At 37.3% G+C, this 15,366-nt stretch overlaps 1 protein-coding gene across 1 annotated transcript in view; it reads right to left on the bottom strand.

Moving 5' to 3' along the window:
* The window catches only part of BAZ1A (bromodomain adjacent to zinc finger domain, 1A), a gene marked incomplete at its 5' end in the record, with an annotated part of 35,040 nt that overhangs the window by 13,719 nt on the left and 5,955 nt on the right, over positions 1–15,366 (bottom strand). The window contains 11 exons of the mRNA XM_010024698.1: positions 2,366–2,520; positions 2,704–2,867; positions 5,620–6,228; positions 7,366–7,490; positions 8,688–8,801; positions 9,076–9,241; positions 9,893–10,117; positions 10,247–10,342; positions 12,727–12,873; positions 13,318–13,456; positions 15,273–15,363. Of these exons, the coding sequence (XP_010023000.1) occupies positions 2,366–2,520; positions 2,704–2,867; positions 5,620–6,228; positions 7,366–7,490; positions 8,688–8,801; positions 9,076–9,241; positions 9,893–10,117; positions 10,247–10,342; positions 12,727–12,873; positions 13,318–13,456; positions 15,273–15,363 (2,031 nt within the window). The remainder of the gene's footprint in view (positions 1–2,365; positions 2,521–2,703; positions 2,868–5,619; positions 6,229–7,365; positions 7,491–8,687; positions 8,802–9,075; positions 9,242–9,892; positions 10,118–10,246; positions 10,343–12,726; positions 12,874–13,317; positions 13,457–15,272; positions 15,364–15,366) is intronic.

The following is a 15,366-nucleotide window of genomic DNA, read 5'->3' as shown; positions in this document are numbered from 1 at the left end:
ATTTTTTTTAGGGTTTTTTTAACATACTTAGAATTTAACACTATAGATATTTGTTTAGGTCTGTATCCACAGTAGATTTTAATTTTTGTTTACATGCATGGACTATAGACTTGAACAGATCCTACACAGGTGTGATTAAGTTAACCCAGTTCTCAAGTTTGCTTAATTAATCTAGTTAATCTAGATAAATCATCTTTAGGAAACAAAGTTAATAATTGTATTTGAAATGCAGAGAAGATTTCCAGAAGACTGGATGCAACATCCATTGGCTAGTTCATGAGAGATTTTCGTGAAGACTATAGCCCAAATAATACTTCAGTGAAAATATTTCCAGCAGCAAGGTGAAGCCTTTTAGAGTAGTTCCACCTACAGAAGTTCAACTACATGTATCCCCACAATTAATAAGATTTTTGAAAATAAAATAAGTAAAACCAGAAAGTAATTTTAGGATGTTAAGGCAAGAATCGTTAACTTATACGTTCTCATCCTTGGAGGATTCTTCTAAAATAAAAACTCTTCAAATAAGGAGGTAGGTTTCCAATAAAACAGCCTGGTTTTGACCAAAGACAAAGTAAGCATTTTAAAGTGTAATTTTCCTGAACCACAAACATTAAGTATAGTGTAGGAGAGCAACTCACACTAATGAAAATAAAATTCAATTTCTACAGGGGGTTTATTAAAAAAAAAAAAAAAAAAGGCAGCTAATTAGACTGTCTGGATTCTGCTTTATTCTGGTGAATGAGCAATGCTTTTGGTTGTCCCTGTTCTTTTTTTCCACACTTAAAAGCTGTTCATTATATTTTGCAGTCACACACATTTTGAGAGCCTGAAAGCAAACAGAAAAAAAAAGCTGCAGAGTTATTTACATTTCACTAGTCAGACTCCAAGGTCTTAATGAGATGTCACTCGCTCTGAGGTGGATAAAAAGCCCAGCAGCAAAAGCAATCTGTCACATGATTTCAGAATCCCATAGTCTCTCTTTTAATATGCAAGACTTTATTCGAGTAGATTTTATTCAGAAACTTTGACAGAGTCAGTATCAAATGGACAAAAATGAAGCAACAAGCTTCTGCAGCTGAATCAAGTTGGCAATGGAGCAAGTGCCCAAGGTAACTGGACACAGATAAATTTTAGCTTCTTAATTAAAACAGTGGAATATTTCTATGTTGTGGCTTTCATGAGGCAAATGTCTGCAAATTGTGTCATTAAAATAATGAAGGCTGACCCTATCCATTCTGCAGTTGGATCTGCAGAGAACTCGGATCCAAAAGGCAGCGTTGTATGAAAATACTAATTTATCAAACTGAAATAAAAAGGGGAAAACCTTAAAGAAATTTCAATTCCTGTATCCAACAGAGCATTCAAGATTTCATTCGAGAGTACAGCTTTCATAAAAGTCAAATTCCAGAAGAACCTCACAGAATACACAAGCAAGTAGTATGACAGTACAATGATCACTACCAGTGAATCTTTTTCCTGCAGTATTTCTACATTCACATCCTATGAAGGCATACAATTAAAAGTATTAAGTAAATTAAGGTTGAACTTTATTTCTGAAAAGTAGGTAATTTCTAAGAATTAAATATTTAGAAATCTTCACAGTTTCCATAGTCTGACTTATAACACACACTGATACGGAGTCCCACATCTGTCTCAAAGAAACCCCAAAACAACAGAACCAAGAGAACACTTCTGTTGTAGCAACACTACGTGATTTGAGGTTTCCACTCTTTTACTATGTTGCAGCTTGCCCTCCAGAAGGATAGTTGTTCATGAAGTTGTAAGATACCTCTGTTTTGCTGCAGTGCTAAAGGTTAATGCAGACTATGGCCCGTTGCACTGATGGTTCTTACTGTGACACATGGAAAGGTGCAGTGGTCAGTTCAACCAGCAATTCGTTACCATTACCATTTTCCTTTTAAAATGCTCCCACTCCTTCCACAAAGTGGGTTGCTACTTTTTTCCCCCCCTCCTTCTGGAAAGCAAAACAGAACTTGCCAGATTAAATTTTCTCTGCGTTTTAAACCTTTTCATAATGAATTCACATATCCCTTGTTTGATAATTAACATCCACTTTGAGCAGTATAGTATCTGAATAGAAGTAAAAATTGGTGTGTTCCTCTTACGTGGTAATACAACAGTGTCATGTGAAAATATATGAAATTATTTTCATATATAACATAATATAAACCAATGCAAAAATCCCACATTACAACTCAAATCTTAAAAAAATACTATTCCAAAGAATTTGAGGGTAAAAACAATTCGAAGGTTGAAAAAAAAAAAAAAAAAAAACAAAACAACAAACCAGAGCACTGCTACAGAACTCATAGGGAAGAGCCATTATTTAAACCACAGCTCTTACCTGTCTTTCACAATAAATTTATCTTGATCATCAGTTTCCACTTCTTCAGATTCTTCATTCACAGTTTTAATTATACCATTTTCTTTGTTTTCATCATTCAGAAACTCATACCGCCCATGTTCTAAGGCTGCTCTCCAAGCCTGTCTGTCTGTAACCTGAAGCAAACATACAAATTTGAAGTTTCTAAAGATTCAAAGGGTTCAAACTTTTAGTGCCAATTACTGTCTACACAATTTAATTACGTTTTCAGTAAAACCTGTAACATGCAAGAGTTCTCATTTAAATTACAGACTCGACGGCACCACCGTGTTCCTAGGTATTCTACAGTTCACAAATACCTTAATAGCCCCCAATGTTCCTTGGTAGATCCTGTCTTCAATGTCCAAAAGAAAGTCTCTAAGTCTCAGTTCAAGCTGCTTCTCTGCAGATACATAAGATCCATCATGGGCATTCTGCATCCTTCCCCGTCCTGAAGGAGGTCTGATGTCACTTTGAGGTTTGTCTGCAAGAATACCAAGTAACTTCATGTTACTGGACTTTGTTCCTTAAAGTGGCCACTGGTGGAGGGAACACTAGTAGTACAGGGCAGAACAAACTAAACACACAGGTTCAAAACTCCCTTCTTGCATGTAGTGACAGTTGCCAACACCAACATCTCCACGCCAACTAAGGCATCAGATCCAACCAAGCAGAGTATAATTTTAAGGGAAGACCTACAGATTAGCATCTACTCATCCCAACACACAAGATGAGAAATCCTGGTCAATTTGAAAATAACTACTTTGTTTTAAAATACTTTCTAAAGGAGTAGATAATCAACAATAACTCTGTTGCAAATGCAAGGAATAAAGTCCATTTTACTTGATAACCCTTACTTTACAGGAGAACTCCTCAGTTTTCTTTCCTGCATGGATCTTTATCACAACAACATTTGAAACAGGCATATGCAACTGACAACTGCAAAAACTATCAGGATAATATGTAACACCTTTTAAAAACCTAACTTTAAAACAAAACAGAAAGGTAACATGACACAGGCACAGGCTAGACTGACTGTCCCCTCTAATTAGAGGTTTTGAGGGAAGAAAAGGAACAAGACAGCAAGATAATTTATTAAAAAGAAGGGAAGAGTTGATGATGGGCTGTTAAGCAAAAACCTCTTCGTAAGATAACTCAAAATTGATGCAAAATATCAAAAGCCATCGAAACGATGCCCAGATCTTAAATGAGTGCTTGCAAATCTCCATAGGTAGCAAACATTTCTGTTCACAGGATTTACCTTAAATCATAGGAATGCAGTAATGAAGAGGTATGTGCAAGAACTAGGAGGTATTTAATAAAAAGTTACCATAAAGCTGTTATTAAGGAAGTACAGGATAAATTTCTAAGATGCTCTCAAATGTGGAAACAATTCCCTGTAAGTGAAAGTAAGTATGCAAACATTCTCAAAATGCATACTAGCATACTCTGATGTCTGGACATGGGAGACATCCTTTTTGGATTAAAAGAAAGGTTTTTTCTTAAGCAGAACTGAAACAGCAGCAATAAGCTTGCAAATAATTGATGAGGAAAAGTCAGTGGACACTGGAATAGAATCAAGTGATAGCACATATCAACTTTATTTCCATTCTCTCCTGAGTGGGAACTGAAAAAGGGAGAAGGGCAGCCTACAGTCTAAGAGGATCACAGAGTGGTTCTCACTTGTCCTGCAAGTTATCTGAGAGAAGGCAACAAGGTAGCAGTTAGAGCCCACAGCAGTAAAGCTCCCTCCAAAGTACAGCTACACAGGGCCACTTATCACTGCTTCTCACACCGAGGAAGGGGCACTGGTATTGAACCACTGCATTTGAATTTTTTTTTATTTCTGTTTACGTTCAAAGCTACTTTAAAAAAAATTAAAAAAATTAAAAAATCAGTGTTATTCTACAATTAGAAAGAGATGAAACATCTATGGCTGTGAAAATCAAGTTGCTTCAGGGCAGATAGCAACATAACAACATACAGATAAAGGTGCTGCAACTAGGAAAAGAAGGAACCATGCACATACATAAATGTATCGGAAAATGGTAAGAGATTTTCTCACCAAACCCCACAAACATAGCCATAAACCTCCAAATAAAGCTTAATTACTATGCAGAAACTCTGTCCCATGGTCATTTCCACTGAAAGAAATGGTAGATCAGGTAAGAATTTACGTATGTGGTGCATTCATGGCATGCCCTGGCATATACACACTCCGGTAAAACAGAACTCAGCGCTGGTGCAAGTAATGCTCCCTTGCCCCAGTACAGCTAACACAAAATCCTCACAGTAATTTTGCATTAATTCAAAACAAAATGCAATTTCTTAAACATTACACTAAAGGGTTTCATTTTGGGAACATCCTCTAGGCATCAAAACACCACAAACAAGCCAGCTGCATGTTCGTCTGTGAAGAATTGTATCAGTGATTGGAGCTAATGATTTGCCAATGAATGGCAAAATACTTGGTGAGGAGAAGAGGGGAAGAATCCCCTCAATCCTAGGTCTAGGATGGTTTTAAGTACATTCCTACATTTCGAAGCCCATAAAACCAATACTGCTCTGCAGACATCTCATCCTCCTGTACAGCACTGATGTTAAGCCACATAACCAACACAGCTACACTATTTTTTTCCTCCCAAAGGAATTAACATGACCCTGCAATATGCATTCCCTTGTTCACAACAGGCCAATAAAGGCCTTCAAAAGATTTTCATGCATTATAATGTTATGAAAGAGCATGTCCTACTCAGAAATCAAGGTAACAGTAAGTGCCTCCCTTTGCAGTGTTTGTCTCCAGTGTCGTATCTTGTGTCTGCTTTCATCAGACTGGAAATGAGGACATCGGATGATCAATACTATTATCTACCTTTACCAGATATTAATCTTTATTCCCCAGTTAATCTTTTCCAAAAGCTCAAATTACTTCCTAGAGATGTTTGTTTAAAAGCCAATCCCGTTTTACTAAGCAGTGAGAACACAGAAAAATTATTGCTTTTTTTAGCATAGGCCACCTGAAAAATACCAAAGATCCATCAGGAAAAAAAAAAAAAACAACCAAGCAAACAAACAAAACCCCCCCCCCCAACCTGTTTTTCATAGAGTGAAACAATTCTTAAGAATAATTCTTATTTCTTAGCACTTGCAATTAAATAAGAATTAGAGGTTTCTAAAAATATTCTATAGAAGTTACAGCTGCAGAAACAAGACCAAGAATTTTTCATTTCATTTACCTGGAATATGGAATTTTTCCACAGGAAAACTGCTTAGCTGTTCATATATTCTACTTTTCTCTTGTAAAAGAGTTTCTTTTAAGGCACTCTCCCTATGTCCTCGGGAATTGAGAGCCTCTAGGAGTTGGTCCAGTTGTTCCCGAGAATTGTAAAAGCACCAACGGTTTGGTTTATATACTGGCCTTGGCACCTCTACGACAACACTGGTGTGTGAATCTTGGTCAATATTGGAGGTAGATTCAGAAGATTTCAAAGACTCTCCAGTTTTACTGAATACCTGAGGTTCATTTGTGCAAGACTGTACACTATTCTGAAAGGAAGAGGTTCGAGGCAACAACATGTCTTCTGTCAGACCAGAATAGTCCTCTTCTATAAACAATCCAGGAACAGAGGGGAAAATCCAGTAGCGTCGGTACAGACGATCACGACCCAATGGGGTTATATTTGTGCAGGCTGTTGCATTCTGTATCTTTTCTAACAGTTCCTTCTCTTTCTTTTGTTGCTCCTGTTTTAAAGCTTCTTCATCTTCAGCAGTAAGAGGTTCACTCTTTTCACAAGCAGTCTCTTCTTGTCTTGTAAATTCTTTATATCCATTTTGCCCTCTCCTTCCTAAAAGTTAAAGGAAGAAAGTATGACAGCAATGCACTTATAAATTCTTTCCTTAACCAAACACTCAAGTAAAGGATGGGTTTTTGATCTGTGCCTTTCTGATTATCAAAACTCACAGCCTAAGACCATCAGATCAGTCAAAAAGCAATACTAGTTTTATTAAAGAAAAATTCAAGTGATTAATCCCCTTCCCTTGATGAAGGCGTAGCCATCTTTAGCATACTTTCAATTTGCAGAACCTAGACCAAGCCTCATTTACTGACATTGTCATTTTTAGCACTATAAAAAAGCCTAAAATTTTAAGAAAAGTATGTTATAGAAGTACCCTATCATGATATAGTGAAATTCTAGCAATTCCATTATTGAATGCAAACTGTTCTGGATTTAATTTATCATATTCAAAACGCTAAACTTAAACGCCAGAAAGACCTCAAGCAAGTCCAGAAACCCTATATAAGAAGTTTTATCACAAACTCAGTTACGTTACCCCTCCTTTTTTTTCTTTTCTTCAATTTATATATACTACTGTTATGTCCCCTCAACTTATGCCAGCTGAATATACTCCAGTTCACATTTTAATTTACCAAAGAATAAGGTCATGACAGTCATCTGGAAAAATACATCTTGTAACTGACACATGCAAACAGTGAACGATGCCGTTCGCAATTTCTATGAATTTCCAGCGTGACCTTCAGTTTCCCCAATTGTAGGAATGAAATAACAGTTATTTACCCTCCAGTCACAAGTCTCAAACACGGGCACTCAAGAATGTTGAAATTCTGTTTAAGATGAGTGCACTATAACTTTGCCAGGCAACAGCCTGGGTTTTAGACAATGAGGAGTCCAGAGATCAAGTATGGAAGAAAATGGAGTGTGAAAGAACATACAGCTGAATGCTGTAACTACATCAGGCCACCTCAATGCACTTAACAGGCCATTATGATCTTGTTTGGGTGGTTTTTATTGGTTTTGCTTGTGGGTTTGTTGGTTTGGGTTTTTTTTTCCTTTTTCTTTAAAAAGTTTACAAGAAAGATTGATGCTTTAGAAAAATTTACTATAAAACCCAAGAACTTCCCACGTGCATGCATGTGTGTGTGCATACATGTACACAAATGAACAAATCCATTATTGCATTACCCCTTCTTCGTTTTTTGTTTGGTCCCAGCTCTTCTTCATCCTCTGTCACGGTGTCCACGTCTTGCTCTTTACGTTCGACTTCTTTGCTCTCTGTACTGGTATCAAGATCTTCCCTTTCCTCCTCCCTGACGCACAAAACAAAAAAAATCACCAAAAGGTGACTAAGTGACCAACCTCTAGAAGCTGAACAGAATGGGAAAAAACTACACAATATGGCATTTTCAACACAAACTGCATTTTCGTCTCAGAAGTACTTAAGCTAGTAGAAGACCTATAATGCTTTTAGAAAAATAAATTTTAAGTCATATATTAAAACCCAAAAGAAACTCACTGAACTGTAAATGGAAAGTTCCATATTAAAGACAAAAGCCTGCTCTTTGATATTCACTCTTTCATTTGAAGAGCATTATTATAATCAGATCCTTTTTCGAGACATTTTAGAGTGTAGTTCTACTGACCTAAATTTTTTCCGTAACTAAAAAAATGCTTCCTCAGCAAAATGTATACAGTCCTATAAAATACTTATTACACATTTTTCCCCTCATGTAGCAAATATAATTAAAAACCTGAAGAACTACATGCAATCATTACAGGATAATATTTTTGCCCCCTCAACTGTAGTTTCAAAAACATAGCACAAATCTGCCTTTGGCCCATACTTAGCTTTTGCAAGCAAATTTATTTAACTAACACCCTTCCTCAAGCAGGTAAAGACACACTGTTGTATTTACACTTTGCTTTTTTTTTTACTTTTTCCTGGAATCAGATACAGCTGCATCTGTATGAATTGTACCACCTGAAGCCATACAGCTTTACTAACAGAATAAAAAAATCTTGGTTTTATGGAAGTCACCTGGGATAGCATGGCATTAAAAAAAAAAAAAAAACCACCACAAAAAACCCAAAAACAACGAACAAACCCCACTATTAAATTTGATTTATAAACTGTCATGTGAGATCAGTATTATGTAGCTCAGATCAGACCAGTTCCACAAACTAGAATGATCTATGATGCTAATATTCATAGACCTGAAATCAATGCAAGACAAAGTAATACAAAAAAACCCCCAGCATTTTGTAAGTTTCTCATGTCAGTAGTTCTTTATAGAATTATGAGTATAATGGAAGTTGATTTTAAAAATAAAAATCTCTTTCACAGAGCAATTCTAGAACACTAAGAAGAAAAAATCAACATTGATGGCTATATACTTAAAATATACCTTCGTATATGACTGAGAAAATGAAAACTAACTAGGTAAGGTCTGGCTACATCACTGAGAAGTGCTCTATCGTGTGTATCACAGTAACAGCATGCATCATACCCAACAGATACTTCTACTGCAGCATTTCTTTGCTCCTCTTCCTTCAGCTTTTCTTGTTTCTCTTTCATTTTTAACTCTTGTTCTTTTAGCCTTTCTTCTTTCCTCTTACGTATCCTAATAGTAAGAAGGACATAGAAAACCAGTTGCAATTAATCTAGTATCTGATCTGGCTGCATCCATTTTCTTTTATACTACAGCATCATCTAAAAAAATAACTGTAACATGGGAAAGCACAACGCTTAGCACAATGAGGTTTCACTCCTGCCCAGGGTCTCAGGAAACCACCATAGAACACAAACACTGCTACTGGTTGTCACATACCTTGTGTAGCTGAGGAATTAATCTAATTTGTTGCAACAAAATTTAGCTTTCCAAATCCTAGTTTTACCTTGCTGCTGCTGCCTCTCGTTCTTTGCGATGCTGTTCTGCTTTTAATTCTCTGAACTCTTGTTTTGCCTGTCGTAACACATCAACAGAGTCCTCAATGAAATCTCGAGTGGAGACGAGAGTCAGAAGTTTCCCACAGAGGGCATGAAGGATCTTCATCTTTTCTCCTAATAAAATTTAGACCACTTCATTATAAAACTGATAAATAAGCCTTACTCTTACACACTCCAGACTGATGATTGGTTCTCACTTGAGAAAAAATGAACAGTCAAACATTTGTAGTGTAAGTGTACCAGATGCACTCGCAAAGAAGCATTTCCTGAAAAATATGCTCTGCTCAGAGATGCAAGCCTTTATTTTTAATTTATTAACTTTTAGCACTGAAAGAAGACCTAAATTCAATATTACCTTCAAAATGGAGACAAAGTAATAGTAGGACGTATTTGTTAATCCATTTCCAAATAACATACAAAAGACCTAAACCAGAACAGCAATGAAGAGCAGAGGCTGAATGAAACACTCAGATGCTTCTCCCAGAGAGATCCCCTTCCGCAAGTGAAACTAATGTTTTTTTTAAAATGGGATTTTAAAAAGCTACTCAGAAGTAATGAGACTGCCTAGCTCTGCAATCTCTCATCTGCTTGTGGGGGCCAGAGCATACCGGGTGGCTGTTGGTCTAGGTGACCTCCAGAGGTCCTCTCCAATCTAAATTATTCTACGACACAGTAAATTTTGACCATTATTGATCTGAAGCAGTTACAAAACCAATCACTTGATGAGCAATCTAATAACCTCTAACATTAATTGTCTTGTATTACCTGGCAACAAATCATACACTGAGGTACTTGAAAGTTTCTTCAAGAGACCAGGATTACTTAGTCTCAGCTCCATGCAAGCATCATCAGTAGCATCAAACCCTCCTCGTTTCTGGTAACGGTACTTTGCATTGGCTGATGTTACATCAGCACCTGATGCTAGAATGTGGAGTCTGAGAATCTCAGAAAGAGTGCAGCTATCAAGATCCAAGTTTTTCAGATTGCAGCCTACAGTTGAGAAGAATGAACAGTTACTTTATACAGGCATTTAAATATATATGCATATTTAAAAATGTGCTTTAAAATACAGAGCAAATTAATAACAGCAACAAAATAAGAAGTGAAACCCACACATACCCTGATGTAACTGGGGCCATGCAGCTGCCAAAGTTGCAACTGCAGACAGTGCAGATTTTGTGGGGTCTGTATCTTCATCCAAAGCCTCTGTTAAATCTTTAAGGAAATAAACACTTTATTCTAGTGCAAATTAAGACTTGTACTGTGGAGGGGAGGAAAGCAAGCTGGTTTTTTGTAAGTTGCAGACAAAGCAGGAAGAGGGCCAAATATTTACAAAAGCATCAATGTATTCAAAACTCAATTCAACATCCAAATTAAAATTTACATGTCTTTAAATGCAACTAAAAATCCAACTAAAAGCTAAGGACATGCACCACATGCTATATACTGTTCTCCCTATAAGCTGTTAAAGCAACCACAATGCACCAAACATGCAAAATGTCAACATAAAAGGCAGCAAAACCAAATCTGTAAACGCGCTTGAAAGCAAAACCAAACAACAATGCAAGAACACCCGTATTTCGTTCCCTCAAATTAGCTGTTATTTCCTATCATCATTTTGGTTTTAGGAAAGTCCATCCAAACCAATCACACATTTCAATACTGGTTATCACCATTCACTGTATACTTTTAATCTGTAACTCAGACATAGCCTTACTGTCTTACATAAATACAATTAATAAGGCATTACAAAGAAACCATATTTCACCAAAACAAGCATCTGCACTTCATAAGGAGCGTCACACATTAGCAAACGGACCAGGAAAGCAGGGCAGTGAAAGGGAGAAACAGCAAAACTCCTGTTCCTTAGACGAAAGTTTCCTTAGCACTTACAGGTATTTCTCCAGAGGGTTGGCAGATTTTCTCCAGTGTTGTATGTGGTTTCATCAATTTCACTTTATTCAAATCCAAACCATTAAGCAGTTATATAGCCAACAAGTCGGTGAAGAGCGACAAACCCAAACTGAGACTACATAAAAAGCAAATCCACCACAGTCTCGTATGATGATTGATGTTTGACAACTGTCACCCAGACACTGCAGAAGTAACCTGCGCACCTCCCCTCTGATATCCGTATAACACGGTTTGAGAAAGTACTGCACGCACCAAAACCTGTTCACCCCTGGTGTTTGCTGTTGCAGAAGCAACTGTCTGTACAAAATTTCTGAGTGCTACTAGTTTGGTTTGCCAGCATTACAAAGCCAAGAACATGTAATTCTTTTACAGGAAAGAAGATGTCCAAAAGTGACAAGAAGTTAAAGCTGCAAGGCAAGTAAGAGATAAAGGGCCCCTCCCACAGCTCTGCAAACCCAGAAGCAAACCAGCAGATTTTTTTGCAACTGCCAGACCCATACCATCAAATTAAAACATGAAAGTTACATTTTTCCTGATCAGTTCTATGAATAGTAAAGAATATCATCAACTATGCTCTGACTACCCGATAATGGGATCCTTGCTTATGTTGCCCAAGCAATACTCTCAGTAGTTAAAAGATACCATTTAATTGCTAAATGCAACAGTAATTAACATTCAGTCTAAATTTGTTAACACCGTACCAAATCCGTAACTTTATTCAATTAACAAGTGCAGACTCCACTGCTGAAGATAGTGCCCGTGTTTTATACAAAGGCATTTTATAGATTGGACATAAATCTTAAGAATGCGAATATTCACAGCCTTCAAGGTAGGAATTAAAGGAACCTCCCTGTACCTCACACATCTGTCTTACGGGAGCACCACAGGATTCATCTGACCTCAAACAGGGAGTGCTCTGATGTCCCTATCTACTGCTAATGAGACAAAGATTAGCAGAAGGGTCAAAGCTTCTCCTTTAACTAGTCAGCAAACCTGCAGTCCATAAACACAGGACCACATAAATTTGGAACACAGTCTGTACTTTCTTCTCATCAGTGATTAGCGTACAGTAAATGCCTCTGAAAAAGTGGGCAACTTCAGCCATGAGTAAAGTCCAAAGGCAGAGGGACTCCAAGATCTTGACTGGAAAAACACAGAGACATGGTAGCATCTAGGAGTTATGGGTGCACACTTTCGAGTCTTGAAGGGCAATGAATATTGAATTCTTGATGGCAGTCATGCTGGGGAGTTTTAAGTTTTAATCCAGTTAGGTCCAGAATTATTTTTTTTTAGCTACAGATAGAGACCTTTGAGAAGACTTAGGAAAATGCCTTGTTTCCTGACCCTCAGGAGAAACATCTCACAGTGCTGAAGGAAGAGCAGGAAGGTGAAGACAAGTTTTCCTCACCTCTAAAACATAAGTAGTGCTGTTAAAAGCTTATTATGCTTTGCTGGATACAATCGTAGCAACAATAAGCTTGTTTTTTCTCTATGCCCCCCAGAACCCACCCTCCATGCCCAGTTTGAAGCTTTAATTTCAGATAAAAGAGAAAAAACAAGTCCATTTACATAGAATACCCATGCACAGTAAGACAAGGTTAAACAAGGGAATGCCATAAATCATGCAGTTTGAAGTTAATTCCAGTGGAATTTCAGTTTTTCAACAGTAAAATTAAGGATCTGACCTTTGGTCTCAGCATCAGCTATTTGATCTTTGGCCACTTCCTCTTCCTCTTCGGCCATTGCCTGAAAGATGGCAGTCAGGAAGAAAAACAGCAATTCACATAGTGGGCCTTCAGTGTCATTTCCTACAAGAGCTTCCTCTAAAACTTCTGTGAATAAAGTTTAAGAAGCGTCACTTTTGCCGCAAAGTTGGAAAACGATTATGTACTGAAGAACGAAAACATTTTTTTCCTTCAGGTATGATAAGTTACTTTTCCATAATTTACTGCAAATATTCCTAAGGTGATGGTGTCAGAAACATGGTGTCCTGCAAAACATCATTTTCTTAATATATAACTGCAAGGGTAAAGCACAAGTAGCCATTTTAATAAGTAGATTAACAGCTTCTACACTGAAATTTTGATTTTTATAAACACTGCAAAAGTTGACCGTGAAGAGCAAACTAGATTGATATGCACATGTAAGCAGTGACACATTAAAGCTGCAGAGAAGATTTAGTAGCACAGGTACTTGGGTGCACCTAAGATGTTTGGCTGTTTGGTAGAAGGAACACCACAAAATCAGGACACCTTGCCACATAAACGACAACTTGCCTAAAGTCACTCCTTCAGGAAATTCATCTTGAAGATCAAAAAGTTCCCCAAAAGCATATAAAAACTCCAAAACCATCAGAGCATCACCAAAGATCTCAGGAGGAAGCCTTGTCTTCACTGGCACTGGAACAGGAAGTTCCTGCAACCCAAATGGGACAACTTAATACTGTATTCGGTTTCTGCAGAGTACACAACTGATTAAAACAAAACAGTCTATGATTCTAAGGAGTGTATCTGTTGGATTTCTTTACCTTTTACTTAAAGTAGTTCTGCAAGACACAAACAATTATCATGGTAACATCTGTGGCAGTACTAACTTTAAAAGCTGGCATGCATGCAACTTGGATATCTCAACATTTTGAGATAAAAATTTATTCATGTTCATACAGTTGAACAATTTTGTATATTCGTTTAAAGGAGCTCAAACCCATTACACGTTAAGAACACTGGCTGTCAAGATTTTTCCTTTAAACCTGTATTATTTCACAAGAGTTTTGTATTTAAGTTTGCTGGAACTGCCCAGACAAGCAAAAATAAACATATTCTTAAAAAGTTACTCCCTATTGCTTGCAAAGACAAGCAAACAAAAACCCAACATGTTCCCATAAAACCACACCCATCTAATACTAGCATATGCAAGATCATGTCTAATGACTGACTGTTTTGGTGTTTGGGTTTCTGCATTGGTAAGGCAGTTATAATAGCTAAAGACATTTTAAAGGGAGCTGGTGTAACCATGTAACAAGACCACTTAACACAGACACCACCTCCAAATCAGAGACAGCAGTGTGCAACACCAAGTTTGATTTTCAAATAAATATCTCAATGTAACTCTCCAAGATTTGTCTTCACTTATTAGTGGACAGAGTCAAACAATTTCCAGAAAGATGTCTCCTTGCCACAATCGTGGAAGTTCACAAACATCAAGGAGAATAATGCCAAACACTGCAAGGCATTTCATACATTTCTGGAGAAGGGAATTTTCTGAAAAGCAGTCCTCACCCAAACTCATCTTTATTTATAGTCTTGCTAACTTTCACTGTAGTGGTACTACTTTCCCACCCCTCCCTTTTTCTTATCCAATTGAAACACAGCAGCACTGTTTTGCTCAACTTTGTCTTGTTTTGGCAATGCTCTTCCCTTTCTTGTTTCTTCTCCCTTTCTAAACATAGCCAAGAGTTTTCACTCTCACCTTCAAGGAACTATACAGATCTCCTTGCAAATACATTCACTTCTCATACTGTTCCCAACCAGCGCTACCCCTTCAATTCATTTAACACTCTTCTCTATTCCCACTTGTCCTCCTTACACTTCTCATGTTTCCCTGTGTATTCCAAATAAACCTCCATCCTTGTACTTCTAGCCTACCTTTGCTATCCCCTGCCAAAATTAATCATAATAAAGTGTACATATATACCACTAGACAATCTTCTATTATGTACAACCACACAAGAATATTCCTGTTTAGAACAAAGTTCTTTGAGAGGTAAATTCTTGTTAGTTTCTACAGGTTTCCAGGATCATCCAGAAAGATGCTCATTAAGCAAGGATACTCCTACAGTTTAGATCAAAAGAATGCCACAGAGAATCTTTCTACTTTTTGCAGCCAAAAACTTCATTTCATTACTCCAATCTTTTAAGTAACACAGCTCTATTCGAGGTGAGCACATCTTGTATATTTAACAGAAAAGCCAGGCATGCTCAGAACCCCCCACTAAGGTCAGCGCTTTAAAAATACACCTGTTCCACGTTAAGACTGAGAACAGCCTGTCAATTTTTTCTGGAGGGTGAAAACACAGATGATATTAGCATCACCATGGGGAAATATTACATGACTGCAGGTGATTCACAAACTCCTGCATTCAGATCAGTTCTAGATCCACCTCTGCATTCAGGAATCTAGCTTGGGGACTCTTGTAAAGTACAAGCTTGACCTATTCCCAATTCAATCATACCTTAAGATCATCGCACTCCATATCCTCTCTGGGCTTACTCCATTGTTTCAAGTATTCCACATATTTTCTTTTTTCTTCACGCAGCTTCTCTCTT

Source organism: Nestor notabilis, unplaced genomic scaffold, assembly GCF_000696875.1.
Source record: "Nestor notabilis isolate BGI_N333 unplaced genomic scaffold, ASM69687v1 scaffold602, whole genome shotgun sequence".
In the NCBI taxonomy this organism is placed as follows: domain Eukaryota; kingdom Metazoa; phylum Chordata; class Aves; order Psittaciformes; family Psittacidae; genus Nestor; species Nestor notabilis.
The sequence above is the reverse complement of the archived record's forward strand: the minus strand, read 5'-3'. Positions and strand labels throughout refer to the sequence as shown.